This window comes from Excalfactoria chinensis, chromosome 14 (assembly GCF_039878825.1).
Source record: "Excalfactoria chinensis isolate bCotChi1 chromosome 14, bCotChi1.hap2, whole genome shotgun sequence".
Classification (NCBI taxonomy): Eukaryota; Metazoa; Chordata; class Aves; order Galliformes; family Phasianidae; genus Excalfactoria; species Excalfactoria chinensis.
The window spans coordinates 5,505,809-5,526,361 of NC_092838.1; the positions used below are offsets into that span (position 1 = coordinate 5,505,809).

At 36.5% G+C, this 20,553-nt stretch overlaps 1 protein-coding gene across 2 annotated transcripts in view; it reads right to left on the bottom strand.

Annotated features, from left to right (window-relative positions):
• The window catches only part of SMG1 (SMG1 nonsense mediated mRNA decay associated PI3K related kinase), a 58,525-nt gene that overhangs the window by 13,597 nt on the left and 24,375 nt on the right, over positions 1-20,553 (bottom strand). For both annotated transcript variants that reach the window (XM_072348956.1, XM_072348955.1), the window contains 32 exons: positions 20,138-20,299; positions 19,537-19,655; positions 18,715-18,802; positions 18,527-18,628; positions 17,971-18,111; positions 17,598-17,797; positions 17,121-17,317; positions 16,503-16,670; positions 15,555-15,709; positions 14,660-14,805; positions 13,780-13,981; positions 12,843-12,952; positions 12,346-12,493; positions 11,847-12,006; positions 10,901-11,021; positions 10,141-10,389; positions 9,604-9,888; positions 8,514-8,658; positions 8,104-8,242; positions 7,580-7,810; positions 7,305-7,482; positions 6,326-6,487; positions 5,790-6,007; positions 5,472-5,626; positions 4,921-5,143; positions 3,943-4,189; positions 3,164-3,393; positions 2,352-2,600; positions 1,818-1,956; positions 1,623-1,732; positions 578-796; positions 5-195 (listed from right to left, as the gene is read on the bottom strand). In XM_072348956.1, coding sequence (XP_072205057.1) covers positions 5-195; positions 578-796; positions 1,623-1,732; positions 1,818-1,956; positions 2,352-2,600; positions 3,164-3,393; positions 3,943-4,189; positions 4,921-5,143; positions 5,472-5,626; positions 5,790-6,007; positions 6,326-6,487; positions 7,305-7,482; positions 7,580-7,810; positions 8,104-8,242; positions 8,514-8,658; positions 9,604-9,888; positions 10,141-10,389; positions 10,901-11,021; positions 11,847-12,006; positions 12,346-12,493; positions 12,843-12,952; positions 13,780-13,981; positions 14,660-14,805; positions 15,555-15,709; positions 16,503-16,670; positions 17,121-17,317; positions 17,598-17,797; positions 17,971-18,111; positions 18,527-18,628; positions 18,715-18,802; positions 19,537-19,655; positions 20,138-20,299 — 5,589 coding nt within the window. The remainder of the gene's footprint in view (positions 1-4; positions 196-577; positions 797-1,622; positions 1,733-1,817; positions 1,957-2,351; positions 2,601-3,163; positions 3,394-3,942; positions 4,190-4,920; positions 5,144-5,471; positions 5,627-5,789; positions 6,008-6,325; positions 6,488-7,304; positions 7,483-7,579; positions 7,811-8,103; positions 8,243-8,513; positions 8,659-9,603; positions 9,889-10,140; positions 10,390-10,900; positions 11,022-11,846; positions 12,007-12,345; positions 12,494-12,842; positions 12,953-13,779; positions 13,982-14,659; positions 14,806-15,554; positions 15,710-16,502; positions 16,671-17,120; positions 17,318-17,597; positions 17,798-17,970; positions 18,112-18,526; positions 18,629-18,714; positions 18,803-19,536; positions 19,656-20,137; positions 20,300-20,553) is intronic.

Here is a 20,553-nt window from a genome sequence, read left to right on the forward strand (position 1 = left end):
GTACCTGTGCTGAAGTGTGTGAGAGGGATGATCCACTCCTTCTGCACCTTCCAGAAATTCTATCTCCTCCAATAGCTTTCCTTGCAATTTTTCTACATCTGTCAGCTGTTCTTGCAGGTTGAGATATTCTTCTAAACTACTGTCCAGCTTTGGAAGCACAGCCAGCATTTCATCTCTGTTCTTAAACCAGTTAACCTATAACCAAGATAAAGAATTTATATGACAGGATCTATTTGAAACAGTTAAGGGAAGAAGTGTTCATCAAGGATTCTCTTTCCAATTCTACAGGCCTAAAGCTTCATGGACAACATTTAGATGATGCTGTGACCCTATTTTTAAAGCCTCCAGCCTTAACTTGGACCAAACATTAGAATGTGTGTTAGAGTTAAGCACACAGAAAATAAACACTTTCAAGCTCTGCATAAACACCCACCTAAATACAAATGCCATTTAGCTATATTTTGCAAACCATTTCTAAGAGACAACGACCTCTTCCACCCCCCCCCCCAAATGTGAAGAGATGACAAGAAAGTATACAAACTACTTTGGTTATATTGTAGAAAACGACTGAACTCACCTTTATCTCAGCCACTCTTGAAGAGAAGAGACTACGTGTAATATCTCTTTCCATTTCTCTTTTGCTTTGCTTGTTTTCAGCCTGCTGGCCGCCACCGCCATACACGGCTCCTGCAAATCCCGCCTCACCCCCTGCTGTCCAGTCCACCAGAGGATCATAAACAAAAGCTTCAAGCAATGTAAGCAAAGTTTCTCTCCCACGGCGCATGATATGAAGGACCTGTATCATGCATTTTAAGCAATCATTTGCGTTCTCCTTGTGTAAAAGTAATTTTGCATTTAAAAATCTTATGTTTGAGCAGCATCAATTATCCCCACACACAGGTTTGCATTCTAGCCTTCCACACAAACTCCAGCTACAGACACTTGAGAAAGAAAGGAACCTCTACATTCAGAGCTTATCCATTTTTAGTTTAAAAAACAAACAAAACAAGGACCTGTCACATTTGCAAAAGAAAAGTAAAACTACGTGGGTGCCTAATAGGAAATGACCAGATACAGTCCTCATGGAGGACCCACTTGGCATGGCCAAAAAAACAATCAGGTCGTTGGGAATCATTTCCTTTGGAACATGCAAGCTCTTCTTCAGTGAAAGGATCTCTAGAATAAAAAGCCCCAAAACATATTTGCTAAGATTTTGGATGACAACTTTAAATAGCGTTCCTTTATGTTTGGGGGCAGGAGGAAAAAAAAAATACTGTTTTCTTAAAAATCCATCAGAATTCTTACAGTAAGCTCAAAGACTGGAAATTATTACTAAATTTTCTCTATTTAGAAATTCAGTTTACCTGCAAAAAATATAAGAAAGAGAAGAAACAGTCTAGTTTCCCCTGTAGAAGAGGTTACTACATTGTTCAAATTTTGTCTTAACCAAATCACTTAGACCTGATGGCAGCATACGTTTGGCTAAGCTATATATTACAGCAAGGTAAATAAATCTAAATCTCTAGACTTTATAAATCAACAGCAGAATGCTTCACAGCAAGCATCCAAGACTATATTTGGTAAATGACAGCCCTCAGTTTTGTGCAAATTCCCAAACTTACCTGTTCACAAGAAAGCCTGAAAACCCCCTCTACTCCTGTCACTCCGAGTGCTGTTTCAATATTGTGAGTCATCCGGAATGGAACCTTCTCTGGTACCCTAAGGCTTTTCCCTTTAAGATAAAAATTTAAGTTGTTTCTTTTAATTGCCAAAAAAAGAAAACTTATTATAATAACTTAAGGCATTTTTTAAATTACCTTTTTCAAAGCAAACATTATAATCTATGTGGACAACTTCTCCTGTAGTCATATCTATAAGAACATTATCCAGATGTCTGTCTCCAAGACCAATGATGTAGCCAACCATGGACATAACTGCAGTGGATCTTGCATAAGACTTTAAAGAGAGTTTCAGGAAAAAATTATTTGTGGGAATTCTCTGCCAACACATTGGACTGACTACCATCTTATAACATTTTTAAGCTTAAGACAAATCAAAGCCACGATACTCCAAGCTGTTTTCTCTATGACAGTATCTTACAAGAGCTCTCATTTCTTAGGCCAATAACTCTAGTTTAATAATGTAAAGATATCAGATATACACACATTTTTTTATTCCCAATGGAACAACTACATTATTTCCTACCAACATATCCCATGCTGTGAAACTCTAGCAGAGCTAGCTCATCTAACTGCGGAGCATCACTGCTTGATAGCATCCCAAGTCTTTGCTGCCCCTCATCCCATTAGCAAAATATCTTTCAAAGGCAAAATATATTTGTTATAACTTACCTGTGTAACTCTCCACCATTCATCTGGTGTAGTACACGATGACCAGAGCTCCTTAGCTAGGAGATTTGGGGGAGTTGCTTCCATCAGTTCTTCTAGAACAGCTCTCATCACATTCAAGGGCCAGTCACGACGCGACACATCAAGACTAAGCCCAACCGCCTTTAAAGCAGGTCCAATTTTACTGTAGTAAAGTTCACTAGGTCTAGGCACAATTCCAGGATTCTGAGGAGTCTGATAAGAATCCTGAGCCTAGAAGAGGTAAAAGATTGCTAGTACACAAATCACAACTTGCATTACCACAGGAAAGTTTCCCATACTTACTCTAAATGAAAATAACATACAATCAACAAGCCCTCAACAATGACTTTACAGTGCAGAGAATTGTTTTGAAGTTCAAAAGCTGAGAAAACAAAGATAGTCAAGACTATCTATGTTTTGGCCTAGCTTTACTCAGTATTTCAGTTTTGAAAATACCATGGTAAAGACTATATTGAAAATAGAAAAGGAGCAGAGGATGAGATATCAAATTATAATACCTTAATCTAAGTTTAACTCTATTTGTTCAGAAACAGTTCTCCTTGAATTATAGTGCCAGAAAGTTACTACTATAATAAATAAAAATACATATTCATGCATGCATATACACAATTGCACTGGCATCTGGCAGTATCTCAATAAATGCAAATGCACAGACCCATCCTTCACAACTGTGAACAAAAAAAAAAGTATATTTTAAATCTATGTTATTTAAGAATTGCAAAGCAAATTAGAATAAAGGTTTCCCTTTTGAGTTGTCCCTGCATTGTAGTTACCTTTTGTGCTTGTAAAGCAGCTTCCCGTTGTTGCCATCGCTTGTAAAGACCAAACAAAGGTGTTGCTCCATCCACCCACTGGATCAAGCCTGATCTTGTTCCCAGAGGTGTCACAGAGTAGTGCCGTGCATGAAATCTTGGTGTCTCTTGACGGTTAATGGTAGCAAACATTGTGTTCACAATTGATAGGAACTGCATGATTCTTTCATCCAGGTGCAGGTCTTCTAAACCTGCATTAAATTAGTTCACAATTCAGTTTCTAGACAAGAAAATTCCATCCTAAAGCCCAAAAAGCCTTTTCTGGAATCCTACTTTATTCCAGGCTACAAAAAGCTTTACAAATTACGCAGATTAAAGATGAGTCCTTCAGTTTAAACCTTAACATTAACTTAACATTTACCTACTAGAATCAGTTTATCATACCTCTCTGTGAGCAGTATACAAAACACTAACACAGTGAAGAGGTCTTTCCCTATTGAGGAAGACATGAATGAAGTCTTAAAAAAATCTCTCCTGAGATCCTTAGGATTCTGGAAAAGTGCATCCAGCTAATCCTAAAAATATAAAAGATACCTGAAACTCCCTCAGCTTACAGCTTTGGAAGACAAAAAGCCTTAAACACATATATTGTGGTGGAATAAAGGAGGAGTAGACACATGAAACACTCTGTCCATATTATACATGTAGAAGATGGATGCAAACATGCATCCTCCCAATTCTAGTATATCCGGTTTGTAACCAGAGATATTAACTCATTTGAGAAACTCTTAATTTCTTACCTTTGAACAAGTATGGATAATTTTTCCCATCTGAGCCCAGGAATAGCAGCTTTTTAGGTTTGGTTTTGGTAGGCAGAATTGTGATGGTGCTGCCCACACTATGGATTGTGACTGTGTCTCTGGTGGATACTTCTCCAGGGAGCGCTATTTCAGTGTTCATCATGGCAGCCAACCAAGGACTGATTTCTTCAAGCCGTAAAAGATAACTAGCCCGTTTCTGCGCTCTTTGCTGCAAACTCAGCATAACCTATTCCAAGGAAATGTTTTGTTTTAGGTTGAGGTTCGCTTTAAAGGCTAGCATTAAAAATCAAAAACAGACTTAACCATCTTCCTCTTCTAGAAAGCATAGAGATTTTCTACAACTGCTTTTCATCCTTGGTGCCTTACTATTCCATTTACAGTTTAGAATGAAGCTGAAACAAAATCCAAGAGAGATCTTTTATGAAGCAAATGCAGCCTGTCTGGTAATAAGCAACAAAGTCACAAGTCAAACTCCTCAAGAGGTTTGCTCCTGCATTTATAAATCTTTCAGGTGCAGTCAAAGACAGCAGCCTCCAGCAACCTCCTCTTTATATATCTCCATGCCTGCTTGCTTTGCAAAGCTGAAGGAACTCCGTGTAAACTTAAAAAACAACAAGTTGCTTCTGGATGTCCACATGGGCAACACAAACAGTTTTTATTTTCCCTCAACATATTAAAAACTAAAACAAGATCACATAATTGAATAAGTGCATTCAAGAAGGGTTGACCATTTGAAAGCTGCAGCACAGATATCACTCAGGATAACCACAGTATCAGCTTGCTAGTATTTGAAGCTACAAAGCTTAAATTATACAGATTCAGAAAGGCAGAATTTAAAAAAAACAGAAGCCCTTTACCCTCAAAGTTGATATTAAAATAACTCCTTTGGGCAGAAGTGCAGTACAGAAGACAGTCAAGATATTAGTTAAGAGACAAAAGTTACTGTGCATATAATACCTCTTTAAAAGGGAGCCAGCTGCTTCCAGGCTTAGCAGGATTCAAAGGATTCTTAAGTTTCTCCAGTGCATTTTCGATGGCACCTCCATAGTTATCCTGAAACCATTTCTCATGAGGAGTTTCTGTAGGAGCTGCAGTGATGCTCCGTACATGTTCCAAAGCAAATACAATGGGCTTCATTAGAGCTGTATGCTTCTCACGCATGATTGCTATCTTCTCCTCTCTATTAAAAATAAATAAACTCTCTTAATGCCATAAAAACAAGTAACCTCATAAGTTGAGCATTAAAACAGGCTGCAAACAAAACATCAGAGAAATCACAAAACCACTGCATCTCTATAACAAGGTCTCCAAGAACAACTGTATTAAAATGAAATGCTCCTCTGAATCATACCAGCTGTGGCATCAAAATACTTCTGAATAAGGCCATTAGCTTACAAAGAAGCAGCTAGGGTAGTACAAATTTAAGTGCAACAGTTGATCCCTTTGATGGCACGCCTTGACAACAATCATCTTTAACAATTTTCCCTTGATTTAGCCCAAAGACATACTTGCGTAGAGTGTTGTTGTTTTGGACCCTTTTGACCTCATCTTCCAGTTGTTGAATCCTTCTGAGGACATACATGTGCTGCTGCAGTAAAACTCCCAACCAAAGTTCATCCCACAGAACTGTAACTCTGCGCAGCTCAGCCACCAGCATCTGAACCTACATAAAATAAAGATTACATTACTTCCAAAAAGTACTAATACTTATATTTGAACACAAATAGCTTAACAAAGATGACAGCCTAACAAAGTTGCACCAAACTTTCAGCAGTCTTACAAACAAGGTAATATTTTGCTGTTCAACATACATTAGAATTACTTACCTGCAATACCATTGTTGGATTTGCAGTTGAGAGTTTCTCCACAATTTTGCTGTAACAATCTTGCATCATTGCTTGATCTTCATTTAATCCAATTTTTGTGTCATCTTTAGTACTTTCTTGAGAAGCTGGTGGACTCCCACCATCACATTCACCACCTAACAGTTCTTCTCCTTGAATATTACCTAGCAAAGTAGGGATAGCAGAAGGAAGCTTGTTCCCTACATTTGGAAAAAGGAAAGTAAAAACAAAGGATGTTAAAATATTAACTATGTTGTTCCGGCCTTCAAAGTCATGTTGTTTGATACCACATTTAGAGTTAGAACCCCATGTAACATATACTGGGACAATAACTAACAACAAAATTCAGAACTGATGCGCCAAACTGGTAAATCAAAGTACAAAGTACCCATGAGGTCCCAAAAGTCCTTCATATAGAACGTTAAGAGTTACTGAAAAAAATATTATTATCACTTTGCCCAGTATAATAAGGCATATAAGCTAAAATGCTTTGAACATTTGATATTTTCCTTTCATACCTGAGGTTTGGGATTCACTACTGAGTGAAATAGTACCCACTATTGCAGGATACAGTATGAGATGAGGAGAATCTTGAGCCACTCGACACAGTAAGTTGCAAATACTCTGACGAACATACACTTCTGGATGATTGAGGCGAGAGAAGAGCTGAGGAATAATACCTATACAAACAGGACAAGAGGATGTGCTGTATTCTTTTCATACACTTTAAACAATGCACATTTTTAAAGCATGCCATTTATGCACTGGGAGAACATAAATGATCCTGAGGTTCCTTTCAACACTTCCAATTCTATGACTCTGAAAAGTCAAGGCTCCCAACAAAAACATCCTCTTGTTTTAAACAACTGCCTTCTACGGCATGAGCAACTGAATTGCTTACTTAATCATAAAATTCAATTGCAGATCACATCAGTTCAATCAAGCACTAGAAAATCGATTTCATGGTTATATTGTTTTTAGAAAAATAAAAGAGATGCAACAGTGGTTCCTGAAGTCAGTAAAACTGGACACTGCAAACAAACAAAGTTGGGTAGTAGTTGGCTTCCTCCTCCTCTGCTGCCTTCCACGCTAACTCTGTACCTTCCCTGGGGAATGTCCCTGATCAAACTGAACCAACAATCTTGTGACAGACAACTGCTACTGCTTCAGCCACATACATTGATCTGAAACATATTTCGAGTTGTAGATGGAGGGGGAAAACACACACATTCTTTTAAGAGGATAAAATAATGTAACTCTCCACAAACTACATTTTCTTTCTTCTTTCAGTGTCTCAACATGGGAAAAATCTGTACTCTAAGATCAGGACACATGTCAGAAAGAAGAACAACTTTAATGAAATTATTCAGTGGAGAACTAGCCTTCCTTCCATTGTGTTTAAATTTTTATTTAACAACAACGCAATGAATAGGCTTCTGCTTACATTTATGAAGACACGTCAAAGTCTGTTTTAAGAGCTAGGTAACATATACCTACCTCTCCAAGGAGCAGTAGGTGTTGTTTCTAGCCCATGTTCTAGATACTGTCTAAGCTCTCCAGCATGTTTTACAAGCAGCCTTAACAGTCTTAGGGTTGCCATCACAATAACATCATCAGTACTTTGCTCAGAAGTATTTCTTAAATGCAGCCTTGGATCATCTTCATCAAGTGGAACCTTAAAAGAAAGAAATACTCCTCTAATTTAAGTATACAGTTCATCTCATCATTTAGAAACTTTTATAATTGAACTTTCCTATCAGAACAACACTAACCTGACCAGCATTGAGTTTGAGGAAAGTGAAATATGCACTGCAGGAGAGTTTATAGAGACTGAAGATTCTGTCTACAACTTTCCTCCATACTTTAATTAAACCTTCTGTTGCATTTTCATCAAGATCTGAAAGCCAGGGACAAGTTGTTAATAACTGACGCCATATAACATCCACCATATCATCTTCTTCATTGTCTTCATTTTCAGTGATTTGCAGAGTCATATCTTCATCCTAAGTACAAATAAAGAGATAACAGATTTGACCAAGTCTTCAAGCCTTTTCTACAAGGATCCATTAGTTTTTAATACACTCTTTTTGCTTGTGCAACTCATCCAACTGCACTGTGTGATTGTACTACCACAGTTCATGTACCACTTAACTAACAGCTGATTTCTTGAGAGAACTTGTATATTGTTTGAATTTTAACTACAAAACACTTACAGAAGTTAATATGAATCACAGCTAGGGGAAAGAAAATAAATCACAAAGCTGAGCATATTTTAAGCAGGAAAATTCCCACTTACTTGAATCCCAGCTGGACGACAAACCGCTTGCCCAAGAATCCCATAAATCTTCTCTTTGTCCTCCTCTGTAACGTTGTCTGGAAGCAAGCTCTGAACCTCAGATTTTTCCCGGGGCAGCAGACGAACACCTTCTCCCTGACTGTAACATATAATAAGTCACGTTCTTATTTGAGGAGCCCATTAACATTACATACATAGAAAACCTGAAAGATAAATCTTCATCCTTGATCAGATACAGAAACTCGCTTTTTGAAAGGTCAGATCAATAGTCATAGTTCCTTGCTCACATCTAACTTTTGACCATAAAGAAGAACTATATCAATAATACAATGCTAAAGCTCATCTTAAAAAAAAAAAATAATAATAATAATTATGCTGTAATTATGCTTTAACCATTAGGATGAATTTACCTGGCATTATCAACTACTTTCCGGCCCCATCTATAAGCCCAACTAGCCAGGGCTGCCCAAGATTTGGCCACTTCAGGTGCCTGTACTGAAGACAAGTGATAAAGCTGTCCCAAGATAAAGTCAGGTTCTCCAACTCCAATATTTACTGCAAGAGAAAAAAAATGGAGCAACATACATTAAAGTGTAATACATACATCTGACTTTCTCAACATACAAAATAACAGCAAAATATTCTAAGTACATAACTCTTTTTGGCTAAGTTAGTAACCATATGTAAAATTTCCCAGAGCAATTCTTTTTCAGCTCTGGAACTGACTGCAAAATAGTTTTTCATTTGGTAACAACCACTGTTTGTACTCTACTATTGCTTTCTCTGTCACAGAAGGATGGAACTGAAGCAAGAGGCTCATGATCTCCAAAACCAAGAAAATACTATGCTTCAGAAAGCAGGCTTCATGAAGTAACCAAGCTATGTAAGTGCATTTCGAGTTGAGTATTTCTCTTCTTCAAAGTTAAAAAAGAAATGCCCTTAACATCCAATAACCGGTTTTATCATTTCTGAAGTACGTGTAAAATCCACATTTAAACATGGAATTATCTCAACATTTGAAGAAAGGTCTGCAGAAAACTGAGTGTATTTAGTGGCAACAACAAAATTTTCAAATTAAACATAGATTGAAGCTCATGAGAAAACCAAAGGTGACCACCCCTCATCTTTCCAAGGCCTTAAAAATACAGCTGCTTCAATGCTCAACCTCAAAGATCCCGTTCACAGTAAAAAAAAAAATTCAAGAGCTGAAAGCAAACAGAAGCATGACAAGATTTTATATCCTCTTTATATAAAATAATTACATTACAGTCTCATGTTCAGGCAAGAAACAAAATGACAAAAATACCAGGAAAGAAATATGAAATGTGAAATATTAAGGGTCTTTTTTAATAGGGTATACATACCTGTTATGCAAAAAGACACTGTTTGTAAGTACTACAAACAAATATGCAATTGATTATTTGTTCTTTATAACTAGCAGGATCCCTCAGTGTAACCACCAGTAATTTAACAAAATACAAATAAGCAGGAAAACTCTACCTGTAGATTCACTTTCAATCCTGGGATATTCCTCTTCCAAAGTATTAACAGCTGGGAGATCAATCAACATATATATGTTTTTAGACAAGGTAGACAGACCAGTGTGATTCTGCTGCTGACGAGCTCTATATACTTGTTTTAACTGTCCTGAAATCTCTTTCCATTCTGCTTGAATCCATTTAGCCAGTGTAAGAATAGATTTAGCAACTGCATATTCAGCCTTGGCAGATTTGCAAAACGATATGGCACAAGAACTCAGCATTTCCATGGCATGTGTTGACTGACCTGCACATTATGAAAAGCATTATTTTCAGTAGTGTTAATTTCATTCAAAACACTTTCTGAAATTCAGTATTTTCAGATACAGCTCATAATAACGTATCTTAGAAAGAAAACTCAGATTGAGACAACAGTTAATAGGATGAAAGCAATTCCTAATGATGCTGTCCTATTAAGATTTACTCAAGGCTAGAGGATTTAGCCTGGTCATGAGGACAAGAAGCTCAAGCATCTACAATACCATTAGCAGAAACTCACCTGCTGTGTATAACAGTTTGGTTTTCTCGATATCAAGTTCAGGACCCCACTTTTCATCAATCTGACCTGGTGCAGACAGTTTCTTAAAGTGCTGGACTAAATCCTGTGCAGTGGTGGTTTTTCCCAGCTGAACTTCACTGCACTGAGCAAGCAAACGTGTAGCCAGGGCAATATTTCCTCGCTTTCGTGCAAATTTTGCGGCTGTTAAGCCCAGCTCCATTAGATGACTCTTAATTGGGACTGTTGGTTCTGAAGAAGAAAGCAAGACATACTAAGCACAGTTAGTTAAAAAACAAAACAAAACAACACAGTCATTTTATCTGGGGTCTAATTTCTCTCCAACTTAGAAGCATTTTGTAGACTACCGTCAGTAAAGAACTTGGTCAACCCTTTTGTATTGCCTAAAAACTCCTTACGACATTTCAGTGACTTTATTATTTTTAATCTAGAAATGCACTTCTATGGTTTTCTTGACCATTTTTAAGTACTGAAGCATTCAAAAGTGAAATACTCGAAGTGCAATGAGATGAGCAATAAAGTGCAATTAGAAGAATGAACCCAGGACTTGCATTTTTCTTAAAAACAGTCTGCATTGCAGCAGTAACTGAGACACCTTGATAAGGGAAGACATCTAAATAACAAAACCTTGAATACAAAAACTAATTTTAATAATACAAGATGCAGCTCCCACGTTTAATGGAAATTAAAGTTTAAATTCTGCAGAAAACAATTTTTAACATTAAAATAAGAGCTTATATACCTTTAAGTTTTTCCATCAGTTGATTCTGGTACACTGTGTATCTCAGCGCATGCATCCATGGCCTCACATCATGCTGCTTACATGACCTCAAAGCATCATTGAAGAGAGGTATAAGACAGTCCTGAGAGAGGCATGGAGGTTGTACAGATGTCAGAGAGCTTAATAAATATTTTCATTTATTAAAAACAAAGACTACTTCAGTGCAAAGCAAGCATTCTTACTGTCAGTATTAGTAGTCAAACAGCATGACTAACTAGCAAGAAGCCAATATGCATTATGTAGATGAAGACGTGCTTGATTTTGAGGACAACCTTAAGAACAAGCTCAACAAGAGCAAACGTTCCTAGTAACACTGTTCAGAAAACAGGTCATCCATGCTCTCTGCAGTTTAACAGAGTCTTCACTTGACAAAGTAATTATCTTCTTAATAGTTGAAGGTTACTTTCATGATGTTATTGCAGTTTTATTGTAAGTTGCTTTTCAAAGAAATGTGGAAAGAAGTTATGTATTTATAGTTACAGAAATCTGTCTGAAGTGTAAATTTAAAATACAACAAACGGGTCAAAGAACTTTAGAAAACTAGAAGGGCCTTTTTACAGTGTGATTAACATGCGTCAGAAAGAAAACATTCTCAAACTGCTAGGGAGATTTAGATCGGATACCAGGAAGAGTTTCTTCTTGGAAGGGATAGTCAAGCACTGGACTGGGCTGCCAAGGAAGCAGTGGAGCACCCATCCATAGTGGTAGTTCAGATGTGTTTGATTTGGCACTAACTGATAGGATTTAGTAATGCAATGCAGTGGTTCTGACTGACATTTGGACTTGATTATCTTGAAGGTCTTCTCCAACCTCAATAATTCTTTAGTTCTACATTCAATACTTCATAACATGGCTAAACAATTAGAAAACTGTTAATCAAATTAACATTTTAAACATGCAGCCATACCTCTGATGTCAGCCTGTTGGATACAGTGTTTTCTAAAGCAGAAGAACAATATAACTGAAGAGTGCTCAACACTGGTAAAGACTGAGACACAGTAAGCGTGGAAAGTCTTAAAGGTCCAATAGCTATTCGTGATGTTTGTTTTAAGTATTTTATAACATTTCTGAAATAAAAGTTAACAGTAATTTTCATTAGCTGGACCATGTGTTAGAAAACAGTATTAAAAATACTGAGCAAAAAAGCAAATCCAACATCTGCATATGGATGATCAAGACATCATTCAAAAACCATACACAAGCCACAGTTTGACTCAACAAACAGACTAAGTTAAATACCAATTTATGACCCCTGAGTAAGTTTATATCTCATAACAAACTAAGCTAGGAGTCAACAATCCTATAAACACTGAAGGACAGATTATGCAGTTCACAAAGTTTTGTTTGTAAAACAAGAACGGCTTGTCACAGTACGTTACACTCATTCATAGCATGCTGCAACTTACTCAGATATTGACTGCCACTTTTGCTCCTGATCCATGTGGTTTACAGCTGTCGCCAGACACACTGAACTTCTCAGAAGTTGTACTTCAACTGCTTTTTGAAGTTCTCTTGGGTCAGGACTTAACATATTAGGAAGGAGCTTCTTCATGTCTACAAAGAGATTAAAAAATTGAAACTATGTAGAATTTCCAAACATTACACATTAAGAATGAATTTTTGAAATCTTAGGGAAAAATAAATCGCTTTTACATGTATATCCATTCATATTAACATTAACAAGTTACTTACAACACACTAACTCCAGAAAATACACATTTTAAACAAGTTATTTTTTCAAATTACCATTGTAAATCATTTTGAAGCCTAATTCATGAAGGTTATATTGGCCCACCAAACATAGAAAACTGCATTCAGAAGCTACAGTTTGTCACACAGATAAATACAGAAATATCTACTTCAGAAATTCAACTAATGTCACTTTTTATTTGAAGTAACATACCTATTTTTTCTTTGGATCCCCCTGCAAGTAGGTTGATATTTTCTCCTGGTAATAATTCCAGTTGTTCAGTGCATTCAGTAAGTTCACCAGACTCAAAGCTGCTCAGAGATCTGCAATTCAATTTTTACAGGTTTATTTTCACATTTCTTGCTTCATCCAGAAGCAAAATCTCTCTTATTCAAACAGCAAAAAACAAAAAAAGGATCAAACCCCCCAAGTTTTAATAACGCATTTATAAATGAGAAGAAAATACATTATTTCCTGCAAAGTTTCGTATCAACACACCATAAATAATAATTTCCTAACTATTCCTTGCTGACTATGCAAGAATTTAAAAACAAAAACAATTTTATTTTTAATGCATAGAAATTAAGCTTTGGGATGGAACTTCATTTAAGTCAAATAATTTCAGGATTTTGCTACATTAATCAGAGTATCTTTCAAAAACTGTACCACAACAGGCACTTTAAGAATTTAACTGTGTGAAAGGATTCACCGTCTGCCAGCAGAACCAGATCAAGTTTGCTAACTTCTGCTTTCAACTAAAAGACTCTTCTTGAACACTTAAAAAGCCTTGACAGTCAGAAAGCCACAGAAACTACCATAGAATTGTAGACAAGCCTGGGTTGAAAAGGACCACAATGATCATCTGGTTTCAACCCCCTGCTATGTGCAAGGTCATCATCCACCAGACCACACTGCCCAGAGCCACATCCAGCCTGACCTTGAATGCCTCAAGGGATGGGGCATCCACAGCCTCCTTAGGCAACCTGTTCCAGTTAATTATGATACTTACAGGCCATACAGATAAAGTATGTTTTCCTCCCCTAAAAAAGAGGCTTCCTTATCACACCCTTATTTCAATGACGTTATTACTAAAATCCACAAGAACTTCAATAACATAAGACACTGCTGAATAAATGAATTAAATTCTTACTTTATGTAGTTAAAATCTGCTTTCAGATTGATTGAGGTATTACTCGTGTTTTTCTTCAAGTCATGGACCATATTTTGCCATTCCTGAACAGCAGACCAATCAGCAATTGAAATGTAACATTCACACGCCTTGTTACCCAAGTAATTTATAACTTCAGGTGAAGAGTCACTTGGTTTAGTCAAAACAGTTTTTCTAGTTTCTCCTGTAAAACAACAACAAACAGTATGTACATCTAAATATATTTATGTGCTTTCAAATATGAACTATATCGCTCAAACGTAATGCTCACATCTTTACTAAAGAAACATCATTCTTTTCAACTGTTACATAATAGTTAAGGAAGGACAGAGTGAAGGAAGAATGTTTGGTTTGTTTTCCCCTGGTTGGGTTTTTTGTTTGTTTGTTTTTTATGAATATATAGGATCTTTTCAAGGGAGGTTTGGGAAAACTTCAGTCCACGTCTCTAATGAAGTTTTAAAATAGGAAAACAGAAGGAGAAAACAGAAGGACTGAATTAGGAACAAAATCTCTTTTCTCAAAGATGAAACAGAATACTGAAGCAAAGTCTCAGCTTAGAAAACCTTTAATAGATAGTGCAGCTATGATACATTTACGTAGTAAACACTAAGCCTTCAGTTATGATGATCTAAATTTAGAATTAACTTCTAAAATACAAAATATTTACCTATTAATCTCATTCAGCTAGACATCAATATTGCAAACTCCCATATGCATATGTGATATTAATTTCAGTGGCATTAAGCGATTAAATTTAACTGCAGGAAGAAATAGGTCAAAAATAAGAATCAGATGCTATAATTACCAATTAACGTTCTCATTTTATACACATACTTTCTAGGAGAAACCAACACATACTGACCATTCAAGGAATGCTTTGGGCTGGCATTATTCACACTGTTGGAATTGGCCAACTTCAGAACGGTTTTGTCAAAGCCTGATATGCAGCAATCTACTCCTGTCATGGCACACAGGTGCTCCTGGTACTCTGCAGTTGCTTTTTCAAACCTAAAATAGTTTAATATTTTTTGTCAACCTTTTATAGAATCAGTGTTCTTTTTGGCAAAGTGATGTACTTGCAACATTTCTTTACAACAACCCAAATACCCAAAACCCATTGGCTACCTTCAGCAAAAGAAAGACTGATTAACATCAAAACAAGTCTGTGAATTGAATTTCTACATTCTAACATTGTATTAACGCTTTTTCATTCAGGTTTAATCCAACTTCAAACCAGGATGAAAGAGATGCATGACTTAAATTTGACTGCCACGCTGCCACACCTGAATGCAAGTGAATGAGTTAAATATTTAATAGAGAATTAAATAGAGAATATTTAATGGGGAATAAAACTGGGCCTAGAAGAAACCATTCACATACTAAGTTTGACACTTCTGAGCAACTCTTCAGGTATTACTTCAATCCTGGTAACTACTTTAAAGAATCTTACAAATATGGGAAAAAAGTTATAAATATTAAAATCTTGGGTGTGTTGTTTTTTTTTTAAATCTTCCACTAACAGACAAACTGGTATATTTGTAGCAATAATATTTTGCAACAGAAAAGGAAATAAACAAACAGTATTGCTAAGCTGAAGGAACTAAAAAAGGAACATTTGAACACAGTTTATACTAAAATCCTGGTAACATAGATAAACTAAAATTAAAATATCTACAAATACTTGATGTAATAAATAGCAGAAGTACGCACAGGAACAAACAAAGTCTGTAACATTCAGTTATCTGGAAAAAACTTACCGCCCTTCTGCCTGTTGAGCTACAGAGTTGATCCAGGTAAGACTCTTCCCAACTACAGCAGAAGACCAGACAGCTATACCCTGAATAGCTTCAGGGCAGTGAAGTTCACATAATGCTTCCACCAGCATCATAATTGTCACTTCCAATTCATTTCCCTAAAACCAAACCAAAACCCTTATTTAACAAATCTTAAGTGAAGTAAGAGTTACATGCATTGTTAAATGCCTGAATACAGTAAAGCAGTACTTCATTACATGCCTATACAAGTGTAGTACTCTGCCCATCTCTTCACCAACATTGCTTTCAGAAAAGCAGTGGTACTCAGGAAAGCATTCATGCCATAAATCCCCAGCTTACATGTTAACAGCTTGTAATCACTATATACAGTGGTATACAGCTACATAAAAATAAACCTAAGAAATCATACAAAGCAGGAGTAAGAAACACCTGGCAGAGCTCTTTAGTTAAGATTTCAGCAGACCAAGTTACTGACATTTAAGCCAAAGACTGCTTGATTCCCTCATCCCACCCCTGCGTTTAACTGCCAGTTACTTCATGAAGGAAAGAAAATCCCTCAGGATACAACCCTCCTGCTCACAGAGACAAGTCAGACACTGCCACAAATCTCAGACTAATACAACAGAACAGCAAGTTTGTTAAGGTTTAAGCAGTGTCTTCTGCTTAAACAAAAACTGTTTAATCCAAGCTATGAATGAATCACATTGACCAAATGCGCAGAGTACACTTGTAATCTCCAACTCACAGCATCACCCAACCACAAAAATCTGTCAATAGAAATGTATAAGCCTCAAGAGTCAATTTTCACATAAAAACAAAAACCATTCTTACAAAAGACTTGGTTTAACAACCACTGACTACACAAGCTTAGACTTTAAGACATAGTGGGGATATTTTTATGACAGTCAATGAAATTTTAAAAGAGAATACCTGAGATAAACTGTTATTAGTTTTCATTTCTGTGAGCAAGTCAAAACCGTGTCTGACTGTCACAGCAGGCTGGCCAGCCAGCAGTCCAACTCTCATGATGGAAAGTCTAATCCGCGTCAGCCAATCTTGGCACGTCTGGCGATTTGTATAAAAGAACGTCCTGATAACCTTTTAAGGCAGAAAAAGATAATCTTACAATTCCTGAAGGATATTTTGCAGCTAAAACTTCAGAAAACTTCATCTTATAAATATTTCACTCTTCAAAAGGCAATCTGAGGCCTCAAATAATCAGAGGACTCCTGACAACATAGAAACAAGCAACAGCCAGAAAAATCTACACAGATTTGCTTACTGCTGTACCACTATGCATGCTGATACTTGCAGAAATAAGCTCTTTTCCCTCCTCCTCCCTCCCACAACCCCAATCTTCTAGGAAAAAAACTACATCATACCAAGACAAATTAACATTCTCAAGCTCTCCTTTAAACGCTATTCTTTTCACACATTTCATTAAGAGTATGTGCTTAAATGCTGCAGAATCCAAAAGGTTACAGAGTGAAGACCTGCACAAGTCAACAGATGGCTTCTAGTAACATCAGTACTGTAAGACACACAAACCTTGGGTGGAGAGGTAAGGGCATTGGCACATCCTTCGTAAGCATTGTACATCAGTTTTTCTAAGTTCTCCAGATACTGTAGAAGGAGAACAAGCCTAAGCTGATTGCTGCTGTGTCCTTCATCATTGTCTGCAGTAGTCCACTGGCTAACATCTTGATCAGGGTTTAGCGTATGTGCTGCAAGACTCCTAATAATACCTACATATGCCATAGAAGGAAAAAAAAAAACAAAACACATTCATCAGATAATACTTTAAATCAATACGTCAAGAGACAGCAATGCTAAAGTAAAATCTTTCAAAAATCATAATTATGCAACTGCTATTCTGCTTCTCTTGACACTTCAGACAAAGACATGTTAAAATCTATTATCACTGAAAAATAAAACCATTATGTTTCTTGCTTTGGACATGAATTTCTTAGCCACAAAAACTCAAAAAAAGATCTTATGGAAAAAAAAAGGAAATTTTCACATTACCTTCAATTGTTTGAAATGTATCTTGGGCTCTACCCAGAGGAGTTCTCAGCTTAGAAAGAACTGTAAACTGAGCTGCTTCCCAAACAGCCCATTGCCAGAGAACAGCATCAGTCTTCAACAGATTACGAGGGATGGTTGGCTGATCTCGTTTATCCAGCCTTTGACAGCTATAGAACAACCTTTCCAACCAATTATCTTTCCTGAAAGAAAAGATCTGAACATAAGCACGAGTTCCTACAGTAACAAGATTATAATGCATATATGTCAGTTACTTATTGTTCTCAATCAAATCTCAAATTTTCAACTAGATAGAGTTCGAAATTCTTCACTATTAATTCAAGACCAATTAATTTCGGTTTTAAGAAGTTCTTACCCAGTCCGATGAGTACTTCCATACAAAATAAAACTAATGACATCAGAGAAATCCTGTGGGTGGAATGTATTACTTGGAGCTTTGCTCATATGACTTCTTATAGCCAAAGAAATTTCTTGTATTTCTGTGTGGGTACGGTTACTGCAGGAACAGTGGGAAAAACAAGCCATGTAATTGAATAAATCAGAAAAAAAAGATATGCAAAAGATATATATATTTATACACATACAGTTGAGAGGAAATTAGCATACTCTTTGGAGATAAGACAACACACTTTAATGGTTAAATTCTTTATGATAAGAATAGGACAAAATATTGCTGAAACTCTGGATAACGTGGACCTTAAAAGAAGTTATAATTTGTTTCAAGAAGTGCTGCATAGCTTATCAAGTTTGTTCATACTTGTAAAATCACTGGATAATAAACTAGTAAATTACACGCATTAGAAGACAATTGTGGTAACATCCATCAGCATTATTTTTCATTCTGCAAAAAGAAAGTATTCTGAGAAAGAAGGAAAACTGTTCTCTATAGGGAGTTAATCTGAAGAACTTACCTCAACACCACATCTAAGGGAATTGACTTCAGAAGTTTTCCAAAAGTTTGCCTTACACGAGCACCGCTATGAACTAGTTGAACACGACACACATCAACACATCTGCAACAAAAAGTGGGAGGAAAAAAGGTCTTAACATTTCCATGAACAGCATAATTCAAATCGCTTATATAACACTGTGCAAGTACCTTTGTAAAAGGTCATCTGGTAGGGAGGAGGACAGGGCATGGAGGCTGCTACATGCTTGAAGACAAATATTCACATCTTCCAGAAGGGCTGAATGAAGGAATTGAAAAGTAAAAAAGTTACTCTTGCTGGAAACAGATAGCTTAAACATTACTCTGGTTGCTGCGGACCATCTACATATATTTACAGAACAGCTGTTGTACAACACAGAGGCTTTATGCCTTATTTCCGTTTTAATTTAGTTGAGTTGTTTTACTGTGTCAAATAAATACTTGGTAATAGGAAGTCACTTGCCTTGTGTGTCACTTATGTGGCCTTTTCTGACCACTGATCAGCTAATCATGTTATGGCTTCCATTCACTGGCATTATATATTACTTATTTCCAGTAAGAAGTTAGCAACTCCTGATCTCAGAAACTCAGTGCTCCTGCAGGTACTATGCTACCAAAAGCATCTGTTCCCATATCTAAATGTCCAGATTATTCTAAAGTACAGAACAATACATCATGTTATGGAATTGTTCTGCTGCTTTTTAATCAAATAATACACAATCGTACTTGCAGAATTTAGGACATTGCTGCTGTTTCACGTAGATTACCATCATATTCATTAAGTATTATTTTAAGAAAACAACTGTTTGCTTAAGTCATGGCAAGGGATGTGTTTGAGAAAAAAAGACAGAAGGACTGCAAGTTTTCATAGAATAAAAACCAGAAGCACTTCTAAAGGTAGAACTATCACAGTTACAGCTAACCGTGATATGTAAAAAGAACTTCCGTATGTAGTTATGGCATATAAAAGAAAGTCAATGAATAAAATCTTACTGTTCGCCAAAAGTCCTTTGCAAAACTTATGGAAAGATGGGAGAGAAAATAAGGGTGCGTATGTCTCTGATTTTTTCATCAGAACAGCCACTTCCAAAGCCCATGTCATAAGCAGTTTCCTTCAAAAAAGAAAACAAAAATTGTTTGATGCTCCATACGGTCACAAAAATATCTTTCAATACAGCTTAAATTACTTTGTGTTACAGATCAACATCATACCTCAGTCCTCCTCTTTTAAATAAAAGGTTTTGTAACATTAAAGTTGTCCTTAGATTTTATGTCATGTTGATAACACAGACACGCAGCTCTTCTAGTAGGGCACTTGCAATTAGCAAAATCCTCTTTTCAGTGAAGTTTGGCAGCACCGATATTAATGTATAGATCTTACAATGGTTTCAATTTATTTAATTTTCACGCATAAAAGTGAGCAGTTACTCTTCCCACATATAACCCATCATTCTTGCTTCATAAAAACCAAACACTGGTTAACCACTGGTTAAAGTTACACTACATTTTACTGATGAGAATAAATCCCATTTTCCAAATTAAGTCGTTCTACTGGGAGAAGACATTTCCTGGTTAATAAGAACATGATGGTTACCTGGTATCTTGAGTAAGGTTATCCTTCTTCAGCAGTAGCCCCAGAAGGTTCAGTATGATTGAGAAATGTTTTTTTGTTGCTGTGGTTACAGTGCTAATAACTGCACCATCAAACAGGGAAGGAGAAGAAGAACTGAGGCTACTGGATATAAAATGGTCATGTCTGAAAGGCAAGGCAAGAAAATGGAAAAAGCTTTCTCACAGTATATAAGACATAAACAGAAAGAAAGCAGAAGTTCATATGGTTATAACGTTTGGGTTCTGACGTTACGTGTAGTCATGTGACATTTCCTTTCTCAGTTTCCTCTACTCAAACTCAAGACTCCCAATCCTCCTCCAAAATAAATGTGAAATTTTAAGCTAGTGCATGCTTTGCTGGCTGCAATGCAGGCTGCCTATAAGTTATTAAATAAAAGC